The 22,551-nt window shown below is 40.7% G+C and overlaps 2 protein-coding genes across 4 annotated transcripts; one reads left to right on the forward strand and one right to left on the reverse strand.

The window, feature by feature from the left end:
- Positions 1-246: 246 nt before the first annotated feature.
- Positions 247-10,762, reverse strand: LOC119902394 (protein zyg-11 homolog). 3 transcript variants are annotated; one of them, XM_038718547.1, is made up of 14 exons: positions 10,692-10,762; positions 6,729-6,894; positions 5,602-6,401; positions 5,250-5,390; positions 4,062-4,238; positions 3,766-3,830; positions 3,385-3,484; positions 3,076-3,126; positions 2,595-2,756; positions 2,439-2,486; positions 1,905-2,105; positions 1,765-1,817; positions 1,290-1,387; positions 247-775 (listed from the first exon to the last, which is right to left on the reverse strand). In XM_038718547.1, the coding sequence occupies exons 1-14, from the start codon at positions 10,692-10,694 to the stop codon at positions 642-644; spliced, it is 2,199 nt and encodes a 732-aa protein (XP_038574475.1). In that variant the 5' UTR covers positions 10,695-10,762; the 3' UTR covers positions 247-641. The 3 variants fall into 3 exon arrangements, with proteins under 3 accessions (XP_038574475.1, XP_038574476.1, XP_038574474.1); XM_038718548.1 differs by lacking the exon at positions 10,692-10,762 and adding an exon at positions 7,473-7,700 and having other exon boundaries at positions 2,595-2,753; XM_038718546.1 differs by lacking the exon at positions 10,692-10,762 and adding an exon at positions 7,473-7,697.
- On the forward strand, positions 9,876-20,871 carry LOC119902395 (angiopoietin-related protein 1-like). The gene is made up of 5 exons (XM_038718549.1): positions 9,876-10,106; positions 13,987-14,825; positions 16,163-16,356; positions 17,480-17,750; positions 18,504-20,871. The coding sequence occupies exons 2-5, from the start codon at positions 14,024-14,026 to the stop codon at positions 18,689-18,691; spliced, it is 1,455 nt and encodes a 484-aa protein (XP_038574477.1). The 5' UTR covers positions 9,876-10,106; positions 13,987-14,023; the 3' UTR covers positions 18,692-20,871.
- Positions 20,872-22,551: the final 1,680 nt, after the last annotated feature.

Genomic DNA, 22,551 nt, shown 5'->3' on the forward strand with positions numbered 1-22,551 from the left:
GAGGGGAAAGAAAGAGCTAGAGAGGGAGAGGAGAGAAAAACTTACTTTAGAACATGATAGCCCTCATACAGACAGATCAACACAGCAGATTCACATAGCATTGGTATATTTCTTCTTATGATGTCTGATGTTGATTCTATACATCTAATATTTTATGTGAAAAGAGGCAAAACAGCTCTGAAGCTACAGTACTAAAGCACCCTCTAGTGACAGGTTTTGGTTCTATGCATGATTAACAACACAAGCTTCAGTCTCTCAATTTATTTGGAACCATTTATTAAGGGTTAGGGTTAGGGTTAAACATTTTCAAACTTAACAGCAATTCGACCTCAGAATAGTGCAAATATTACAAAAGACTTCCCCCCCAAATGATTTAAACTAAATCAACAGTTTAAAAGTAGATAATGACAGAAATAACTTTTCACAACCACTGCTCATACCTTGAATAAAATATACAACACATAATCTATTACATTAAACCTGAATTCTAAGATTGACATGAACTGTCTGTTCTTCAATATCTGCTTTTTCTGCCACCTCATGTCTAGCACATTTTAGGCACAGCTCAAAGACAATAAATCAATCACTTTTTGTCAAAGCGTTTCGAGGCCCATCTGGTTGTTGAAGGGCCCTGAGTGACTCTAGTGTTGCTCCACCAAATGCAAGATGCTGTCTGATAGTTCCTTAATGTCACTGTGTGTGTCGGGATGAGCAGCCAAAGACTTCAGAAGTTCAGTCACGCCCTCCTTCTCCAGCAGGCTGCTGTAAAGTGAAGCTAGAAGATAAAGAGAAGAACATGAGAGAATGGAAGCTTATCTATCACTTGACTATTAAGTAGTCTTTATGAAACTATTTAATATATCTATTCAGTGGTGAAATATTTGTGGAAAATGTAAAATAATGAAAGAGAGAATAACAAAGCTCTATTTATATCAAAATGGGTACTGTATTAGGCTGCAACTAACGATTACTTTCATTATCAATTAATCATTTAGTCTATAAAAATGTTTATCCCAGTTTCTCAAAGTCCAAGGTGACATCTTTAAATGTCTTGTTTTGTCTGACCAACAGTCCAAAACCCAAAGATATTCAGTTTAATATGATACAAAATAGTGAAAAGCAGAAAATCTTTATATCAAGAAAACTGCATTTTTAGTGATTTTCCTGTCAATCAGCAAATCAGTAGTTTGACTAATCATTGCAGTTGTGTGTGACAAATTGATGTAAATATGCTGCCCCTATAAATTCACCAACTTCCTCCCAATATACCCACAGTCTGTGTGTCTTACTGTTTTGACTGCAGACCAGCTGTATGGCCCAGACTGCCCACAGCTGCACTCCTGAGGGCTGGTTCGTCTGAAGCAGAGGGCAAAATGGACGGAACGACCTGAAAAATGGACACAAGGACACAGCACACAGCACAGATTTAAAAAAATGTTGCTTTTGAGTAATTCTAATGCTATACAGGTGTGAACTGAGGTGTCATTCTTACAACTATTCTCTGTGAAAAATCCCTATATGGCACTATCCAAACAAATGAACCTATACAGGTACATGCGCACAGTGTTTCAAACCATATACATTAAATCAGCAACAACTGGGCAGAATTTTATGTAAGAGTATTAAGAGTGAATGTAAGATGTGTTATTGATGGGAAACAATTTAAGTGTTATGCACCATGTAGCTTGCATTTGATATTGAACTGGCAGACGGAGTAAATTTTAAAAGCTTTCTTTCTGTTTTGTCCAGTTTGCGTTCTTTCACCTGTAAGACACCATCTCTCTCTCCAGCTGGGTCCACGTTATTATGGATTCATGCTGCAAAGAAGGAAAAAAACTCAGAAAAGAGCCAAATGTCAATTTAAATGCAAACCAGCATCCAAACCTTTGCCACCTCACACGCACCAGCTGCTTCAGTATGGTGCTGTGGAGCTCGTCGTCCAGGGTCCATGCTTCTGGTCTGGAGGCGAGCTGTGCTAGAATCCCCCCAGCAAAGTAACGGACCCCCATCTCCACCTGTGGGTCCTGCAGCAGGCTGAGGATGTGCTCCAGCAGGTCCTCCTCCATCAGGTCCGCCTGTAACACCTCCACCTCTGCTATGTTGTTCTGCAACACAGCAGGACGAATGATAGCAGTGATGACAGCAAAACTAATGTTGGATGTAACTTGGCAGAAAGGTGTTCGGGCCAGAGGGGTTACAGGAACTTCTGTGTGTATGCTATATGTATGTATTTCCTACAGTTGAATTTAATTTTATTCTTATTGGTCAAATACTAACATTTGGGGTCAATATGAAAACATTTGACAGAACACCTGATGTCACAGCATTAAGACCGGAATGTGGGAATGATTGCAAAAAGTTTTAGTTTAACACAAGCTATAAACATGCAGTACTGTGGCACACAATCAAAAAACACATTCTGTACACACTGAACCCACCAGGAGGCCAAGAACTTTCTGCTGAATGGATGGTTCAGTGTTGTAGGTCTGCAACGCAAAAAAAGGGACAGCATATGAGGAAAAACGTTTGTGTGTATGTGACTCTCTGCATTTCTCTATTAACATGTCTATCAGTGTATTTTCGGGGGGCTCTACCTCCAGAACCTCTTCGTACAGCTCCAGGCCCTGGCACTCGATGAAACTGCGAGCAGCACTGGGCATCTCATCTGTCAGGTTCCACAGGGCACTCAGGGCGAACTTCAGAGTGGAGTCCACCACTCCCACCATGGCTTTCTGCTGCACAATAGCCAGAAGCTGCTGTGAGACAGAGCAAATGAGTGGAGAAAACATGAGACTGAGGGGAATGATGGAGAGGGACAAAGAGGCCATGGCACATAACACAGCTAAAAATGAAAAAAGAATAGCAATTCTTGTCAATATATTCAACTGTTAGATAAAATTTTTTACATATTAATAAGTGGCACCAGACATATAATAAACTAAAGAAGCTTTATTAAATACAAAAAGAGAAAAATAGAGAAAAACAGAGCTGAATTGAATAACAGATTGAGTGACAATAAACCAAAAATCTAGTAAATTATCCAGCGCCCTGAATACCCTGAAAGAGTAAATGTACCTTCATAATAAAGATGTCCTTGCCAAGCATAGCGGTCTCTTCTGTAGACAACTGCAAATAAAACAAATAGATCAGTGCTTCTTTGAATTCTCCCTATTTTCCTAAATGTCAAACTACAACAAACAGCGCTTTAATCGCAAAGGGAAATTGGCCCCATTTAACTGGATAAGCATTAAGCTGCTGTTGAAATGAGTGTCACAGAGGTAGAGGAGGTGACTGAGGCACGGGGATCTTAACAGGCAGGACTAACAGGTGCTATACTATTTTCCTGCAGCAGACTAATGCACTGTAAGTGAGCAGTGTCTTGACCTTGGCCACCAGAATGGAGATGACAGCCACCGCCATCCTCTGAAGGGTAGGATCCTCGTGGCTGCTCAGCCAGTTAATCACCAGCGTGGACGCTAAATACCTGAACCATGATCACAGCACGGATGAAAGTAACATAGTATTACACAAATATACCAGTGATGTACAGAAAAGTCTTGGGAAAAATCTGATTTCAGGTCTACATTTTTACATCTAGAGGAACTATTTCCTTTGGCACTTACATTTCAAGACAAAATATATTTTAGCTGGATCACAGTTTGTTGGAAAAACCCTATAGAGCCACTCTATTAGTGCAGTGATTATCTTGGCTACTGCAGGACCATGGCCCCATACGTCACTGTAACTGAGAGAAAGCAAACTAACTTGTCAAAGGGGACATCCTGAAGGATGTAGTCACTGCAGAGTGCCAGCAGACAGTTCTTTTGCACCTGGAGAGATGAAAACACTGTGTGTAGGAAAATACATGGGCATATGTGTACATGAGGTATAGAGTAACTAAAAATACTGTGTGTGGCAGAAAGGGAGCTGCAAACAAATGCAAAGATGAGGTCAGAATCTCATGAAGGATAAGCCAGCTGGTAGCAACAGAACCATTCTTTTTGCTGTTCTGTGACTACAAGATACATCTGTAATCGGAGACACCGAGCACGTCCCCTGACCTGTTGGTGGTTGGGGAAGGTCTTCATGGCGTGCAGCAGCTGAGTGACAGTGGAGCTGAGCAAACTGACAGGCATGGCCTCTGCAAGGTCCTGAGTGGTCAGGTTGAAAACACATGCTGTGGCCACAAGATGGATGTGCAGGGAGGTGGGGTAGCGCTGCATCGCCCTCAACACCAGCTACAGGAAACAAGAAGTTTATGTTATAATCACATGTGTTTATATAAACACCGTTTGTGCTTGTGACTGTTGTTGTTATCAGATTGTGAACTGTCAAGCAAAAGGCTGGATGTGTGTGCCTCTTTACCTCCTTTTTACAATCACGTCTAAGTCCAGCAATTATAATGTTAGGTTGGAGGACATTTTGACTTTAGCTGTAAGGTATGTTCAAAGTGATCTAGAAAAAAATGGTCCTCACAAAGGGAAAGAGTTAAAAACATTATATATATTCAAATATCTCATTAATTTTTATATCTCATTCCTTTTTTAGATTTTAAAACATAATAAGTGAGCATTTTGAATGCTACTTGAAATGTTACTAAGGCAATAATATCTATTGTGATTGAAAATTGTGTGTTGTTGTGAATTGTTGTGTGTTGTTCTGTGTTTATACTATGTATTTGAAACACTAGTGTAAAATATCATAAAAAGTCATTACTATGCGGTGCCATTATTGAAGTATAAAAGTCTTATTATCGTAGTTCTGGCCATCATTCCTGCCTGTATAAGAAACACTGTACTCAGGAAGGTAACTGCTGAGATCTGTGAATGTGTTGTAATCGCTAAAAAAGGTCCTATGGGCAAGAAACAATTTTTTCTTTTTAACAATCCCCCAGGTTAACCAAACTTACTTGGAAAATAAAAATGAAGGTGAACAGTAAATTGATTACCCAAACTGTCCATTCTAATAGGTTTATTTTTTTGCACTCCCATTTTTTCTATGCAATGAGGGATCATTGGTGAAATTTTAGGTGTGCTCGCCTTCAGTTTTAGCTTAAAATAAAGTGGGTTAGATAATCCATTATAAAACTTTACTAATTTTTACTTTTAGCATTCCAGAACTAATAACTTTTATGAGTACAATATAATTAAAACCAATAGAAATGATTGCAGTCAGAAATAACAAAAATAAGACCTGTGTTGACATTTTTATTGTAAGATATTGTTCAAACACAATGCTAACCACAGTACCTTTAGCATATCTGGTCGTGGTTTGTCAGTGTCAGTGACTAGATTGTAGAGATGGACGAGAGCCTCTCGTATGAAACACTCACGGTCTCTGTACCTTCTCAGGGCCTCGCACACCTGGTTCTCATTAGCCTCTCCAGTTACCTAAATATACACAACAGATTGGCACAGTCAAAGAGACAGGAAATGCAGCGGGTCATATTCAGTACATATACAAACAGGGCCTCAAGTCAAGCACAAATTAGAAACTTATGCGAGAGTCAAGCTCATGTGTCTATCCGTAACATTCTTCTGACATGTCACAAACCATCGTGTGACATCAACTCTGTACCTGATGCTTGCATTAGGTCCTTACTTTTAGGCTTTTCTTTGAAGACAGGGCATCACAGGAGCTAGCCCCAGTGGCCAGCAGGCCCAGGAAGACCAGTCCACCTCTGGCATCCACAAACGCTCTGACTGCTGCATCAGTGATTGTCTTCCGTCCAGAGATATCTAGAGAAACGAGGGAAGGGAGGACCTGGGGACTCCCCTCCAGAAGCTGCCGGACTGTCTCATCCCCATCTCTCCCGTTACTGTCATCCACAGTAAAATGGTCATCTGAAAAATCTAGATGCCTGAGAGCTTGAAGCTGGCTAAGGACAAAGAGCAATCTGGCAGACGACATATCCAGCTGCCGCAGCCGATGGGTGATCAGAGATCTAAGGGTGTTCTTGCAGTCAAGGAGTGCAGTGAGCTTTGAGACGGTACTGCAGGAGATATCCAGGCTCTCCAGCAGAGGGAGAGTGCAGATATCCTCAAGGACAGTATCAGTCAGGTCTGTGTTGGCAAGGTTGAGTGTCCTCAAGCCCTGCAGGGAGCTGAAGCCAACACGGGTCCCTCCAGCCTCCCCCAGAGACTCACAGTCCAGACATAGCCCATTGAGGGATAACCTCTGCAGGCTGGATCTGCACTCAGGGTTGGAGGCCAGACTTGAGATAATGTTAGCTCCAGTGAGGCCCCCCGAAATGCAGGAGGCATCAAGTTCCTGGAGCCGGTGAGGGCAAAGGGCCAAGCGAAAAGCTTCTGCTGACACTGGACAGCAGCGGATGGAGGCACGGCGCAGGCGGAGTTCCTTGCAGTTTCGGAAAATCCCAACAGTTGTGTCATTCAGTATGCCTTACAAGGAGAAGCAAACAGAGGGGAAAAAGTTGCATCAGTTTAGCCATATTTATGTGTGGAATAGACTTTTCCCATAATTTCAGCCTGGTATCACTGTGAACAAGACATATGATTATAGGGTAAGCATAATGATATTCTGACATAGCAGTTAACTTTTGTATACAGGAAGTTGTGTGCTTGAAGGATTACAACTAACCTAAGGTCATACGTCACATTTGTTGTGGTGTGAGTTAATTGGCCCCTTTTCTCAGAACTTGGCACTGCAGTTGCCCTCACTTGTTGATACTGATGTTGTTGGGAGTCTTTGCTGTCACCCTGACCTACCTTTAGTTGCCATCTTAGACAGCAGCTGGTCAGCCACCTCCTGTGGGAAGAGCGGGGCCCAGCTGAGGCACATGGAGCCGTCTGCTCGCCTGCTGCACAGAGCGTTCAGGCTGTGGCACACCTGAGCCAAGCAGAGGTCACCCAGGGCCTGGGGGCCCTCTGCATCCTGTAACACATTAACAGGTAATCACAAGGGGTATTCTGCTGTTTAATAGTGTAGGTATACCCAAATAACATAAGAAATATTACACTATATAGATTAAAAATCAATTGGAGTGAAACGAGCCCTTTCAACATAAAATAATGATAACATTTTTTTGTAAAGCAATTATTATTAGGCAGTTATTAATGAATCTGTATTGCACAGGATGTGTGCATTGACACTCTCAACATGTCTCAGAGGTCTTTGTTTGTTTGTTCACATGAAATACATTTGTAAAGCACTTAAATGCCCTGACAGTTGTCTCTCAGGCTTCAACTTCAGGGGCTAAACAGATCCACAGTGACACAGGATCTTTAACGCTGAAGGAGTCTAATTTTATCCGCAGCAGACGAGGCAAGGCACACAAGTAAAGCCTGTTTAAATCACCTAATCCAACCGGTCTCTGTAGTATACAGTGGACAAAAGCAATTGTGTCATACAGTGGGGTGTGTAGGCTAAGCGAAGTCTGTCATTGGCACGACGCTCACCAAAATAAAACACTGGCAACAATTTATATAGAAAGGGACGGGGGTCAAACTCACCATGCTTGAAAAGTCGACAGGAAAATGACAAAAACAAAACGACGGTACCACGTTGTTCAGCAAATTCTTAAATTAAAAGAAGTCTTTTTTTAAATCAGTTTCTTCCCTGTAAATCAAAGAAAAGTTATGAAATCTTCTGTTTTGATTAAAGTCCTTGTTGCTGACAGTCGAGTATCAACTGTCACAGGCACACTGCCTCTGATTGGTCAGTGCGCATGACGTAACCGAAGGCTTGTTTGAAGGTATGTAGCTTGTTCATTCATGCAAATAAAGTTTTAATCCCTATGTATTAGACGTTTAACTCTATCTATCTATCTATCTATCTATCTATCTATCTATCTATCTATCTACAACTGTGAAGGTATTGGTGGTAATAAACTCATTTTGCCACAAGGAGGGGCTCACACTCACAGAGAGAGCTGGATTTCAATTTTTAACCTTGCATGACAGCTGATGTTAGTTATAGTGAACAACTAATCACCAAATACAAAGGCCAAACTGCATTTCTGTATAAATTGCTGTCAGCAGTGATGTAAACAGACTTTCTAAGGGCAAGAGCTAAAATGTACATTTGTGGAGAAGGACCTTGCCTTGCTGACAGTGTTAGGTTACTTTGAAATGTAATAGGTTGGCTGTGACAAGTTACCCTAATAGTAGTGTAACTATTTCAATTACTTTATCAAAGTAATGTAACTTATTACATTCAATTACTTTTTGATTAGACTACTGACTGTTTTCAACTGATAACCATTTTCAAAAGACAGCTTAAGAGGGAATTTAACTGGCAGGAGGCACTGAAAATTCAAATACTAGAACCAATCAAACGCATCTGATCAGCATCAAACTTTACTAAACAGCTATGGCTGGAAATGGCAAAGGAAGACATTCTGCACATAAAAAACATGCAAAACAACAAAATTAATATTATAGAGCCTAGTTTTTTACAGAAAGTAGCCAATGTAATCATGGACATTTTCACAAGTAACTGTTATTTCATTACACATTTTTTTCTCCATAACAGATTACAGCTACATGTAATTTGTTACCAAACACATAATGTGAGGTTGCAAATGCTGCTGCTGTGATGCAACAACAAAATCAGACTTGTTTTGCAATAAAGTATTATGATCATCATCTCATTAGGGCACAAATGAAGCATGGAAAAGTCCAGTTTAAATAAAGGTTTAAAAATAGACACACTTGTCCCTTATCCTTGCATGAATTATAAGCAGTTAAAATGTTTTTTCCTGTTCAAATTGTTTAATTTTTAGCTGGTTAAAGAAGTGAATGTATCCCACAAGAAAAACACCTTTACAACACATTTATCAGAATTTAGAAAATGAAACATCAAATTGTTAAAATAAAGTCTGAATCAGATTTATCTTGGGATCCTTTAGGTGGGCTCACCCCCAGGTTGGGAAACACTGATCTAGGCTATACAAGAGTGGAGCTTATTAAATGTGGTGCAAATACAGATAAAGATTTTCCAGGCATGGATTGAATTAGCACAAAATGTGTTTCTTAGTTTCTTTCAGTACCTCCAAACACATTTTCTTCTATATATAATTTGTTTAAATTGGACAACCTCTATTATACACAACCAACCATTTAGGAGACACGCTCTTGATCACAAATACACAAACATATGTTCTCATACATGTACAGATCACATGCAAGCACCCACACACACACGCTGCTACATTATGAATGTCCTGCCTTGATTGCTCATAAGAAAATCTGTCCTCCCCCATGCTTAAGTATGTCTCCCCACACAGAGAATCCCCATGCATCAAAGCCTGTCCTTCCTCCTTAATCCAAAACATTTAGCTGAGGGGCGTTCTTTTTGTCTGCAAAGCCCTCTGCATATTGTCCTCATAACCAAATAAACACAGCTGCCAATAGCTCTTATGATTGCTGCAAGAGACACACACATCCCAAATACGGGGCAAACACAAGAGAAACACTCACATCCAAAACATACTTGTGCAAAAGCTACTGGATCGACAGAATTACCCAGTCATTAGGTTAGAGCTGATAGGAAACAGCTTTGTGAGGAGGAGTAAGTAGAGTATGAGAAATAGAAGTAAAATGAATCAAGCTGATAGATGTGTGTGTGTGTGTGTGTGTGAAAGAAAAAAAGAGAGTTTATGTCGATGTCATCAACTTTTACAAGATAAATAGCGTGTGGGAGACAACATAATGTTGTAAACAAGGCCTTGATGACAGCTAGACTAATTTTGAGTGTCTTCACCACTCTTGTTGACTCCCAGCCAACTTGATTCACCGCTTAGTTTTTCATTAGTGGTGAAACCTTATATTAGGAGGAGTCTTTCTTTTCTTCCTAAACTTTAGAGGAGGAAGGCAGGGCCAAGCCTTCCCCCTGCTCAAACTACAGAGAAAATCACACCATCAGCCTCCCTCTTTCTGTAAATGCACCCTCTACTGTTCTCCTAGTGGACAGTGTTTCCTTTGCCATAGCTGTGTGCAGGCCTTCATTCTCAATGAGAGCAAAGACAGAGGGTGACTGAGAGTGAGAGGAGGAGAATGGAGAGCATAAACCTGGATAGGAAACACGACTGAGACACCAAGCTGGGTCTTACCCGCACCTCCTGGACCACTGACTCCCTGACACAGGTAAGATATTTATTTTCTCATTTCTATGATCAGGTTATTTATTTGTATATAAAATCTTTTTTTATGATTTGGAAAGTATAAATTTTCAGTCATCACTATGAATAATAAAATGCAATTTACTGATTAAAGTAAATGTAATATAGAACAATACAGTCAGATCAACATTTTAGATGACAGTGGGGTCCTCCAGACATCTGTGACTCTTCATAAATTGCTATGGAAAAACCATTTGAACATTTTAAAGTAGTTAATATTTGTTTAATATGTAATATTTGAAATGTACATATAGTATAAACCCACAATCATATTCACCATGTACAAAGCTCATGCATCATCTCAGCAGACAGACCTAAGCAGTGGCACCATCATAATAACTGTGGGCTAATTGGCACAATCTGCTTGCCCAGAGCTAAAGCCACAACAAAGTTTGCCTGGAAAAATGGGAATTTCTGATTTGTAATATATTCATGTTGTGTGTTGAAATAAAGTTGGAGAGCAATTAGGGGCACGCAAAGGCGGTATTCCCAGGGATAAGCTTTCTGATGGTTTAAATGTCAAAGAAAATCTTTTAATTGGGGAGCTTACCATTAGACAGTTAGAGCTCAGTGGCACCACTTAGAGTCAGTGGGCCGATTGGCAGGGTCCTCATGTTGCTCTGAGCTGGGAAAAACCAGCCACCGCAAAGTTTGACCTGTCTGGTTGAAAGGACTGCATTAATATAGATGAGGTGGCTGGATCTGGTCAGGTCTGGCTCTGAGCGAGGAGAGGAGAAAATACCCGTTTAATAAGTCAACAAAAAAACATGGCTGCTGTGGTTGACTTGATGAAGACCAGCAGGGTGTGAACGACAGAGAGAAACCTGGTGGTAATAACTGGCAGATGAGATTCACAGCCCTGGCTGAGGAGCCTCTGTGTAAACACTGTCACTTCTGTCAGGCCAGAGCCTGTGAGATTCATATTGTGGGGCTGGAGACTTGCAGACGGGCCAATTGCTGAGACCGAGCTATTGAAGGGGATGACCTGTGATTACGGAAAGACAGGAAAAAGTCCTCTCTGGTAATAATAACTGCCTGACAGTGCCAAGGTGTTTCTGAGCTCTGACATATGGCCCGTTTCCCTTAAAGTGCCTTTTCCTTTGCCCTCAAATGAGTTATAATCTATGACAAAACAAACTGCAGCTTGTTCCTATGTTAAAGCTAAAATACAGGCTTCGGGCGTTTTCTTGTGCTGCTGAACTTTTAAGCAATTTATTAAAAATTAATGTTGGCTAAGACACTTTCTTTCTGTCAATAAGCCATTGTGCTTCATGAAAACACAAACACTTGATATCATATATTTCCCTTGAGACAAGCATGTTTTTTTCCTTTGACAATGATAAAAGGGCACTATTCTGCTACAGCAGCAGTTTGAGCTTAGGTAATGCTCTGGGATCTGTCCCATTAACTGTGGTTAAGACTCTTCACTGCAACTAAGCATCAAGAGGAGACCACAGAAATGATTCAAAGATTCTGCTGTCTGTGTCTTGGACTCATTTAGCATTCAGCTCCTTTGGCATCTGTTAAAATCCTCTGCAGAGTTGTTTTGATGAGCGCTGATATGAAGTGGGTCATACTGTGTGGCTGTCTAAAGTGTTGGATGAAGGTTACTTACCCTCCTTGGCCATATCCACCAGACTGCCTTCTGGTTGGATTTGGCCCGAGTGCCAAAATCTGAAAAAAGCCTGAACTTGGCACACCATTAGCCCCACTTCCAGATCCAAGCCTCGCTATTGAATATGGAAGGAGGGTTCTTTCACTTAGCATTCATTTTTGAACCTCACCTACCCCTGCTCCATTCGTTGTGCTGTCAAAACCAATAAGATCAAAACATAAGCTTCCCTTCCAAAAATAGACTCCAGAAAACATTACTCACAAATCAGGGATTCCTGCTCCCTGCTGCCTCTCAAAAACATCAGTTTCTTTTATTCCTCACCAAATTCAAATGTATCTGTTTGTACCAGCCAGGCAGAAAAGGCAGAAGTTAAAATGAGTCAGTGAGGCCTAATGATAACCACCTGCTTTTGCTCATAACTAATATGCACCATCTAACACTTCAGTGATTCACTTTCATCCATGGCCACATTAAACAAATTTTCTGCCAACTATTTCATGCTTTTGTCAGATTCAGAAGTTAACTCTCCACACGAGCCAGTGCAGGTACGCTTAAAAGCTATAGCGGAGGTGCACGGAAGGTCTGAGCCAGGAGATCTACAGAAATATGAAAAACAGATCCCAGTACTTGCACACACCCAGACACATGATACAGATGTGGTAAGGGCCGTAATGAAGGAGAACCCATGAGGGAATGTATTGAAAACATAAGCTAGGATAATAGATTTGTGGTGGGTGGGTGGCACTGCTCTTACTCCACCAGAAGAGTACCAGAAGACACATCTTGCCAAGGGCAGAACTGTCTGCAGTACTTGATGTGTCAAACCAGCTGTGTCTTTGCCACAGTCTGCTAGTTTTCACAGTTTCCATTTTCATGCTCACTTACTTCATAATAAAGCAAGACTCTTGTGTTGAGTCTTGACTAGAAGCTTTCTCCTGTATCATACCAGCAAAAGCTCCATGACTGCTTAAAATGTTCAAGCACAGTGGTTATATTGGATTAGAGTAGAAAAGAAAACATCTGGTAGGAAACTGAATAAGAAGTATAAAATGAAACTTCTTTATAGAGACTTGGACCAAATTAAAGACTCAGTGGGGTAATATTCAATATTTTCTTATTGTCAACAAGGCCAATGAAAAGACCACAGCCAACAATGAATTAATCCTTCTGACAAGTACTGTCTGTGTAGCCAAAGCTTGATATGGCATAATCGTCTGAGCCATAAAATAGACCTTCACCATACAAAAACTAATAAAAACCCAACATTGAGCCATACTATTGCGCTGGGTGACATCTTCCTTTGTTATGATGACCTTGGGCACTGTAGTTTATTTTGAGAAAAATCCATTCGTGGGCTGTCAATTCCCCTAACCCACCAAATTAATAGTAATAGTAATCTGTGGTTGAAAATAGTCCTCAACAAATGCATAACTTACTTCTCTTTAAGTAACTTTTGCTAAAGATTACAGTGCCCAGCTGTTTCAGGAAATTACTGTGCTTAATTTAACTATACTAAGAGTGTGCAGCCATGCTAGTGACTGTGAGGCTGGACTGCAGTGCTTTGAGCCCAATACTAGCATCAGCATGCTAACATGCTCCCAATGGCAACATGCTGACGTTTGCCATGTCCATAATCATAGTTTTGCATGGTAACATTTGTTAATTAATACAAAACACAAAGTACACCCGGGCTGAATATCATTAGTTGTGCAAGTATTTAGTTATAAACTAAAATTTTGGACAAATTAAAATGCTGACCTGATGATGGAGCCATATGAAAAGTGAGGGATCACCGGAGTGATTAGCAGTCATCCCCTGGGAACCATGAAAGTCATGGCAGTCCTTCCAGTTGTTGTTGAGATATTTTACTCTGTACCAAGTAGTGTACCAACTGCCCCACAGAGTGACAGTGCCAACCCTAGATCTTCGGTAGGAACCATTGAACCACCAAAGGCAGGGTAGGGAAGTTGAAAAGCAGTGAGAGATGGAGTAATATATGTCTGTGAAGATTCTCAGTCATCCAGGTCACAGTTATCCAATGAAGGTTAAAGTCAAGGGCAACTGGACTTGGTGTCCAGTTGCCCTTGACTTTAACCTTCACCGGATGGAGTAATATTTTATTGTTTTTGGTCTTTTTATGGGATTTATTGACAATACATGTAATATAGTATAACACCAACCTTTGCTTTAAATAAAATGGTCGGTCTACACTTCTCATTCCTTTTTATAGATCTTTAGCTTGTTTGGTGATAAAGAGTGGAGGAACCATGGGACCCGGAACATGGAGCCTATTTATTCTGCTTGGTCTGTCTTTCTGGAGCAACAGCCAAGCCCTCACTAAGAACCCAATCTTCTCCCGGATACGAAGGGCTCCAGAGGCCACCGGAGAAGGCAAGAAGTGCTCCTACACCTTCCTGGTCCCTGAGCAGAAGATCACAGGACCCATCTGTGCCGCCCGCGGTTATTCAACTGACAAGGACCGAGTGACACGTCTGGATGTAGCTGCGGTGCGTGACCTCCTGTCAAAGCAGCGTCGAGAGGTGGAGACTTTGAAGCTTGTGGTGGATGTGGACGGCAATTTGGTGAATGAGATGAAGCTGTTGAGGAAAGAGAGCAGGAACATGAACTCCAGAGTGACCCAGCTCTACATGCAGCTTCTGCATGAGATCATCAGGAAGAGGGACAACTCACTGGAGCTGGCACAGCTGGAGACACGCATCCTCAATGCCACCTCAGAGTCACTCCGCTTGACCTCCAGGTACAGGGAACTGGAGGCCAAATACGCAGCTCTGTCTGCAGTAGTGAACAACCAGTCAGTGCTGATTGGGGCACTGGAGGAACGTTGTATGCAGGTGTACAGCCGCAGGCATGAGCAGTCACCCCTGGGACCTCCACTTGTGCAGGTGGTGCCTGAGAACATTCCTGTTAATGTGCCACGTTTCACCAATGAGATCCAAAGGGACAACACCCGAGGGTTTCCAAGAGAAAGAGGCTCTCGCTCTGGGCCGTCACCCACAAGTGGCACCCTGGAAGTTCAGAAACCTCCACAGAGAAACTTCAGTGCTGAAGGTGAGTGAGAGAATTAATTAGTGAGTGATCCATCCATCCATTCATCCATCTTTTCATTCATTTATTAATTGATTCAGTCATGACAATCAAAAACAGTCATAGTAAAATGTATAGTAGTCATGATTTTGCAGGCAACCATAACAAAATAATAATCACTGACTTTTGAATACAGCTGGGCCAGTGCCCTCATTTCAAAGGTTAAAGTTTTGCAAATTCAGCTGGAACTCTGCTCCCCGTTCAACAGAAAGAACACAAACCAGGATGGAAATTAAAATGTTGTAACGTCTCAGTGGAGGCAGGGGACTTAAAGCAAAGCAAAGAAAGACCTAACCAATGCGATGTCGCTCATCAACAGAAATTCCTGACACATTAGGTTGCCCTCACCCAAGAATAATAAAGTGTGTAGGATTTCAGTGCAGCTGTGTATGTAAACGATCCTTTACAAGACTGTTCCATTGCATGTGAGACGTAGACAAAACCCAGGCTGGCCTGATAGACTCCTGCAAACCACAAACTAGAGGCACTTCTGGTATACTTTATGAAGTGAATGGGCTATACCTTTACATTATTATTATTATTATATTAATAGCCAGGAGAGGGTTACTCAACCTTAAAATAAACTCACTGCTACATGTGCAATTAATTAAAAATCTCGTAATGAGAATGTTGAATTACCTTGAGAAAAGGCAGATGTTAGTCTCTTGACCTCAAATGAATGCAAGTAATTTCTAATTAAAGTAACTTAATTTGCCTCATTTTCCTCTGCTGTTGTGGGAGTACATAGTAAACATCTTTGCGGACCTGGATAAATGTGTTTTATATTACCACATTTAGTGACTACATACGCATTCAAATCTGAGTTAAGACTAGTCTTTTTTACAGAGCATGTTTAACCAAAAACCTTTTTTATACCATGAAAATGTGTAATTATTGAGGTAAAAACCAAACAGCAGTGACTGCACCCTAGCTAGGCTAGCCTGAGGGCAGTCACAGCTAGCCATAGCTAAAGTTAATTTCCCAACTTTTTATGACCTGTTTTCTGTAACTGTATAATCAATTGTAATGCAACAACATTTTTGTAATTGAGATTGTTATAACACATAAAAAAGGCACTAAATCTTATCATAATGGAGGAGGAGTAACACCAGATAAAGTATTTCTGCTAAAAGCTAACAAGCCTAGATGGGGGTGAAGGTTGGTGTAATTATTCTTAAAAAACACATTTGATAATGTTACTTATTAAGCGTTACACACTTTGTTACACACTTTGTCTCATTTCCAGCTTATTCCTGTCTTTATTACCACCACCCTCCCTCTCTTATTGTTCTTTCCTTCAGGCCCGTTTAGAGACTGTCTCGAGGCGCAGGAAGCTGGCCATAGCATCAGCGGCATGTACCTGATCAAACCAGACGAAGCAGAGAGGCCAGTGCAGGCCTGGTGTGAACAGGATATAGACAACGGGGGCTGGACCGTGATCCAGAGCAGGAGAGACGGATCCGTGAACTTCTTTAGGAACTGGGATAACTACAAGGTGATGACAATGACACTTCCCCTGCCATGTCTGTCTTATTTTTCTCTCTCCTCCCTTGAGCCAACAAGAATATTCATCCAGACACTGCAGGGGTGCCGTTATATGACCCATCTAGAGAAACCATCATGGGGTCTTTGGGAGTATTTCCTGGGCCAGAATCCTTGTGTTTTCACTTACTGTAAAATATAATGCCCTGTCAGCAGCACTATTCATCCAAGGTCATTTGGTTTGAGATTCCTATTATGAAACATTAGATGGCCCACTAGGAAGGTATGTTCCACAGCTCAATCCGCAGGCGCTTCTTTCCAAAACCGCTTCTACTATGCTGCCTTCCTGGATGAATGGCTGGTTGGCTTACTACACCACACCATATAGCCCCCCTCATCAAAGAGAGGGGAGCTAATATGGTGTGTGAGAATGCGATAGCGTACATCGCTGCTGGCAGCCTCGGTGATCCAGTGTTCCATTCTGCCCGGCCAGGTTTGTGCATGTCTTACTAGAAGCTAAATTGCTCTCTTCAACATTGATTTGCCTCTGCGCTCTCCCACAAAGCCACCACATGTACACACACACAGCACCAGAGAGGAGGCCCCGAACTGAAACCCTACATCATTCATCATCTGCTGGCTCACCCAGCCAATCCACAATCACAGACCTCAAACTCCTCTACCAAGTGAAGTGTTCTGGAGGCACATGGCCAGACGTAGATTGCTCGCGGTTATTCAACACAAGTGGCCAGTTTCGCTATTAGCCGTGATCCAAGAGATCTGCAGGGTTTGAGTGATGAACCAGCATTCTGTAGATGCATGCTTGTTTTCTTGCTTAAACTCTACAACATGTCTTTCTTAGGAACTTCAAAGATAGGGTGGCATTGTTTTGCCACAGTTCTTTCTTCTTTTGAAGTTTTGTAGTTTGTCTTAACTACAGAACCATGACCAAAACGTCATCAAAAAGAAAATTCTCGTTTGTTCTGTTACAATCCTGCAGCCTCATCCACAACGAGGTTTTATGTTCCTAAACAATTCTCATGTTTCTAAACTCCTCTGGCTACCACATAAAAAACAATGCCCATTATTATCTGTAATCTTTCTCTAAAGTTCCTTTTAATCTTCTTTTGACTCAGAGCGGCTTTGGCAACATAGATGGAGAACATTGGCTTGGTCTGGAAGGCATCTACAACCTGGGGAGGCAGGGGGACTACAAGCTGCTGGTGGAGCTGGAGGACTGGATGAACAAAAAGGTCTACGCTCAGTACAGCAGCTTCCATCTAGAGCCTGAGAGCGAGGGTTTCCGCCTGCGCTTGGGCACCTACCAGGGCAACGCTGGGGACTCCCTGAGCAGTCACAACGGCAAACAGTTCACTACCCTGGATCGAGATAAGGATGCCTTCTCAGGTAGATGAACATGTGCTCGTGTAGCATATAGTCCTGTATAAGTGCATCATGATATTTTATTGAAATTCAAAGCATCTTTTAAAATATTGAGACCTCAGAATTATAGGGTTCTACCTGTTTTTGAGATATAAAGCTTTAAAGTTTTCACATCCTCTATAGCAAAACTGATATACAGTAAAGTTAAATTTTATATTTATTTAAGGTAGGTAATTTTATTTAAGGTAGTCTAATAAAGAAATATAACACATTCTTGAAATGGGGTTTTCTCGAACTAGTGCATATTAGATTGACCATCAAGTGAAGACCAATTGAACGAGCATCAGTTCCATGTTGACGAGAATCCCACAATGCCTTATGAAGCAATTCCCTTGCATCCCATTGACAATAGATTGGGATGATGATCCTTTTCTGTGTATCGCTGTGAGCATGTCAGTAGCTCTTGGCTTGCAAACACTGTGAAATTCAGCAACTTACAACTTTCTCCAAAAATGTGTATGACTTTGTGCCAGACACTTGAAGGCAAGGGCCTTACGTATAAAATATTTTAACATAATGAAAATGGCAAATTTCTCTTGGAGGCTCCACAGTTACCAAAAGTCTGACCACGTCTATGTAGGAAATCAGAGGCAGAGGCACAACAGAAAGCAATGATTTTCTTGAAAAATTCTAAGTCCAATGTGTTTTTTAAAATTATTATCTCTATAAAAAATACACTTCCTCACAGAACTAATCATCACCCCTTTCCCACAACAGGTAACTGTGCCCATTTCCATAAAGGAGGCTGGTGGTACAACGCTTGTGGCCAAGCCAATCTTAACGGTGTCTGGTACACCGGAGGCGTCTACCGGAGCAAATTCCAGGATGGTATCTTCTGGGCCGACTATGGCGGAGGCTTCTACTCCATGAAGTCGGTCCGTATGATGATCAGGCCCATAGACTGAGGAGCTACTGTAAGCTGGGCTGGTCCAGGGGTAGCTACAAACACCAGGGCAAACTTGAATCTCATTCTATATTGTGACTATGCATGTCATCAGAAACTGGTTGATTCTAGATAAAAGAATGACACCAATGGAGATTAAAAACCATCAATAGTGACTTGAACTGCCTCCCATAACAGACATGGACTCTGCGTGAACATTGTTCACTTTGTATCATGTTAGATGCACACAGAGAGATATAGGGGATATTACTATTTATAGTAAGCCATACAGACACAAATACATATGATGGTGAAGCTAAATTAAGAATAATTGTCTGTCTGATTAAGAGACCACAGTGTTTTCCTCATTACTAGGTCACCTCATGGAGAGGAGGCGCCACATCCTAACTTCACTGGTATTGATTTCATTCATAAGCTTTAGAGTCACAGGATCTAAATGCAGCTCTTCCTACCTCGCCAAGATAAACGTGTGGGGGAAACATTCATATATGGTATTTAACTTGTGCTATAGTTGCTGGGAGCTGGAAAATACATTTTGTTAAAACCTGTACAAATTTATTCAGACTCTGCACCACTTGCACATCTGAAAAGACCAACACCTTAAGGAGGTGGAGAAAGGAAGGTGATTTAAATACATGTTTTATGTACACTTGACTACACAAAACAAACAGTACAGATTTTAATTTTTCTCCATACACTTAAGATTACCTTTAAACTATATGTTCAACTACTTTGCCCAAGTGCAGATGAACAGAAACGATAATTTATGTGTACAATTAACTTATCATAACAGTGAAAAGGGCCAGGTGTCCTGATGGAACAGGAAATAATCCTACAGAAAATAGAACTAATATCCTCCACTGTATATATGACAATCATTCTTAAAGTGTGCTTGCACGTATGGAAATTGCTGTTATATGTTTTTGTCATTTGGCTGTTGATTAAATTTCAGTATGACTTGGAAAAACAAGCATTTTACGGAGGGGGAAAAAAAGAATTACGTCCTGTTTTGAGTGGTTTTCGAGCACGAAAAATATGCCGACCAAGCGTTGAGAGTTCTAGGCAACGAGAAACACATTGCCAAAAACCAGACAGGATGGAGAAAGAAAAAGAGAGGAGGGAGGAGGGAGAGGAGGGGATGAACTGGGATGGATTCAATCCAAATTTCCAAGTTATCCCCCCTGTCCTTTTTAAAAACAGAAAAATTTACATTCTTTCCACACTAAAGTGCTTGAATGGTATGTTTTCGAAAAATATCTTTCATTGACAAAGTCATGGGTGCCTGCACTCTGTAATCACCGGTATGGAAGGAAAGCGGCATCCTTTTGGGGAAACTATCCCAGAGGAAAGGGGAGCCGGGGGTTTTGAAGTGGTGGGTTTGCTTTGCTTTGAACAGCACTGCATCCAAAAGTCTCTGGTCTCTGAACCCAAAATAGACTCTCATATTGTGTTGTTTTTCGTATTGACCACAATGACCCTCACACCCATCTCTTTAACAAACTTTTATAAAGCAGCAAAACACGGTCAAACCCAGCTGGACATGGAAACATCTTTATGAACATGTAAAAAATGTGGCATCTAATAAAAACGGCATTATAATGTTAAAATTAAACAGCAATAAAAGCTGAAACCAATGAGTCACAATACTTGGCAGAACAATGTTACACAACTAACAGTCAATAAATGAAGAACATTTAAGGTCACATCAAGAGACAGTCTTGTTCATTCAGATTCAAAGGAACTTCTTTCATGTCCCATTGATTTATACTATTAACCAAGTCGTAATTAGTGCATGACTTGTTAATTTTTTTTGTTTCAAATGTATCTTGTGGGCATGAGTCATGCAGATGAAATGTTTTTGTGACTAATTCAAACAGACACTATACTACTTAACGGATGCCAAGGGATGTTTTCCCGACTTTAATTATCAAGCATACTTGCATTTAACAATAAGAGTTATCTCAAATGTGCAGGGCTGTGTGTACTTTGTGTAGGCAAAAGTTGTGAGGAGACAGATGAACAATACGCTGAGACATCTTGTTTCAAGTGGTGACACATTTCTGTGGATGACTAGGTGAGGGCATGTCATCAATTCAAGTCTGGCTCACAACCTAAACTACACTGTCTATTCTTTTTGTTTGACTGTCCAACAAAGCACAATGAAAACCTTTATACCTTAAATTTGTCACATCATCAACAACATCAAACTTCTGTTTCCTGAGTGTAATCCTTTCATTCATAGTCGTACATGTATGTGTTATTTTTTATTTTAAAGGAATAGACTTAGGAATAGACATTTTTCCCTCTTTTTTCTGAGTTAGATGAGAAGATCACTCTCCTGTCTGTACTGTAAACATCAAGCTACAGCCAGCAGCAAATTAGCTTAGTTTAGCACAAAAGCCAGTAGAGTTATCTATGCTAATATGTGCATACACTAGGATTAGATTTATACCTAAAGAATAGTTTGACATTTTGGGAAATGTGCTTATTTTATTTCTTCCCAAGAGAAAAATTGGACAATTGATTGACATCACTCACGGTTAACTTGCTTTAGCATAAAGCCTGGAACCAGAACCAGCTAGCCTGTCTCTGTCCAAAGTTTAAAAGATCACCCTACTAGCACCTCTAAAGTTCCTTAATTAACCTTTATATATCTTGTCCATATAGAAAACAAAATGTAAAAATGACAAATTGTGGTTTTATGGGTAGCCTATCCAAGTACAGACCATTTACCATTTACAAATGAATTATAATGTGTTAATTAGTTAGCTTTAGATGTAATGGTTGGTGGATTTTTTAAACATTGGACAGAGCCAGGTCAGCTGTTTCCCCCTGTTTTTAGTCTTTATGCTAACATAAGCTAACTGGAATGAGGGACATAAACCAAAATAAATTATTAAATATGCCAGTAAATGCAACCAAAATAATTTCAAAAATAAATAGACATTATCCATTTCCCCAAACTTTTTTCATTTCTGTGTTTTCTTTTTACATTTATATATACATTTCAGCTTCATTATTCAAACAAGGGTGGGGGCTCATTTAAGATGCGTCATGGGGTCTACTTTTTGCCTATTGGTTGATCAACATCAGACTGCATGGATCCACTTTTCATGCCTTGCTCACACACCGGTGGCCACTGAGACAGGTAGATAGACTGTAAATAAATAAAGTAAATAAAGAGGGTATTAATATAAAAGTAAATAAATACAAAAGCAAATTAAAACAGAAATATCAATTTATGTCACATTTATAAATGAATTGCCTACATTTATTTTTATATTATTGTTGGTGCATTTAATGGCATGTTATTTTTTTATTTTGGCAGTTTCAGTCCTCCATAAACAAGTTGCTGGTTTTAACTTAATATTTAGCGTACAGAAATGATAGTGGTCCTGATCTTTTCAACTCACTGTCGGCAAGAAAGCAAATAAGTGCATTTCCGAAAATGTCAAACTATTAATTAAAGCACAAATACAATATAAGTGTATATAGGCCTTTATGAGAATGTCTCCCTTCAACCCAGACAATCCTTTTTCTGTACACAGATGAAAAGGTCAAGGGCAGACTCACACACTCTCTTCCAAGAGTTTTATTAAACAGCTAGCCATCTGTGCACACTTCCAACACTGATTTGTGAAAGGGGCCACCTTCCTGTCGCAAGTCTGTCTCTCCAACGGTAAGCCTAATAACCCCACAGACTGCCAGTGTGAGATGCTCCGTCACCACAGGAGCTGTAACTGCAGTCTTCCAATAACTCTGCCCACCACACACTGAACCCTCACATTTTAAATAGCCTCGTGGGGCTATGGAAATGCATGATGAGACCACGAAAACCAAACTCCTGTGCAGTCAGACGTC

This window comes from Micropterus salmoides, unplaced genomic scaffold (genome assembly GCF_014851395.1).
Source record: "Micropterus salmoides isolate LMB-PRFRI ecotype aquatic unplaced genomic scaffold, ASM1485139v1 Ms_hic_scaffold_14, whole genome shotgun sequence".
Taxonomy (NCBI): Eukaryota; Metazoa; Chordata; class Actinopteri; order Centrarchiformes; family Centrarchidae; genus Micropterus; species Micropterus salmoides.

Excerpts from the sequence above, each read along its gene's own strand:
- LOC119902394 (XM_038718547.1), bottom strand. Across the intron at positions 5,391-5,601 it reads CTTCAAAGAAAAGCCTAAAA|GTAACTGGAGAGGCTAATGA; the intron begins GTAAGGACCTAA and ends GTGTATATTTAG. Across the intron at positions 2,106-2,438 it reads AGAAAGTTCTTGGCCTCCTG|AACAACATAGCAGAGGTGGA; the intron begins GTGGGTTCAGTG and ends GCTGTGTTGCAG.
- LOC119902395 (XM_038718549.1), top strand. The coding sequence starts at position 14,024 with ATGGGACCCGGAACATGGAGCCTATTTATTCTGCTTGGTCTGTCTTTC. Across the intron at positions 16,357-17,479 it reads GGAACTGGGATAACTACAAG|AGCGGCTTTGGCAACATAGA; the intron begins GTGATGACAATG and ends CTTTTGACTCAG. Across the intron at positions 17,751-18,503 it reads AGATAAGGATGCCTTCTCAG|GTAACTGTGCCCATTTCCAT; the intron begins GTAGATGAACAT and ends TTCCCACAACAG.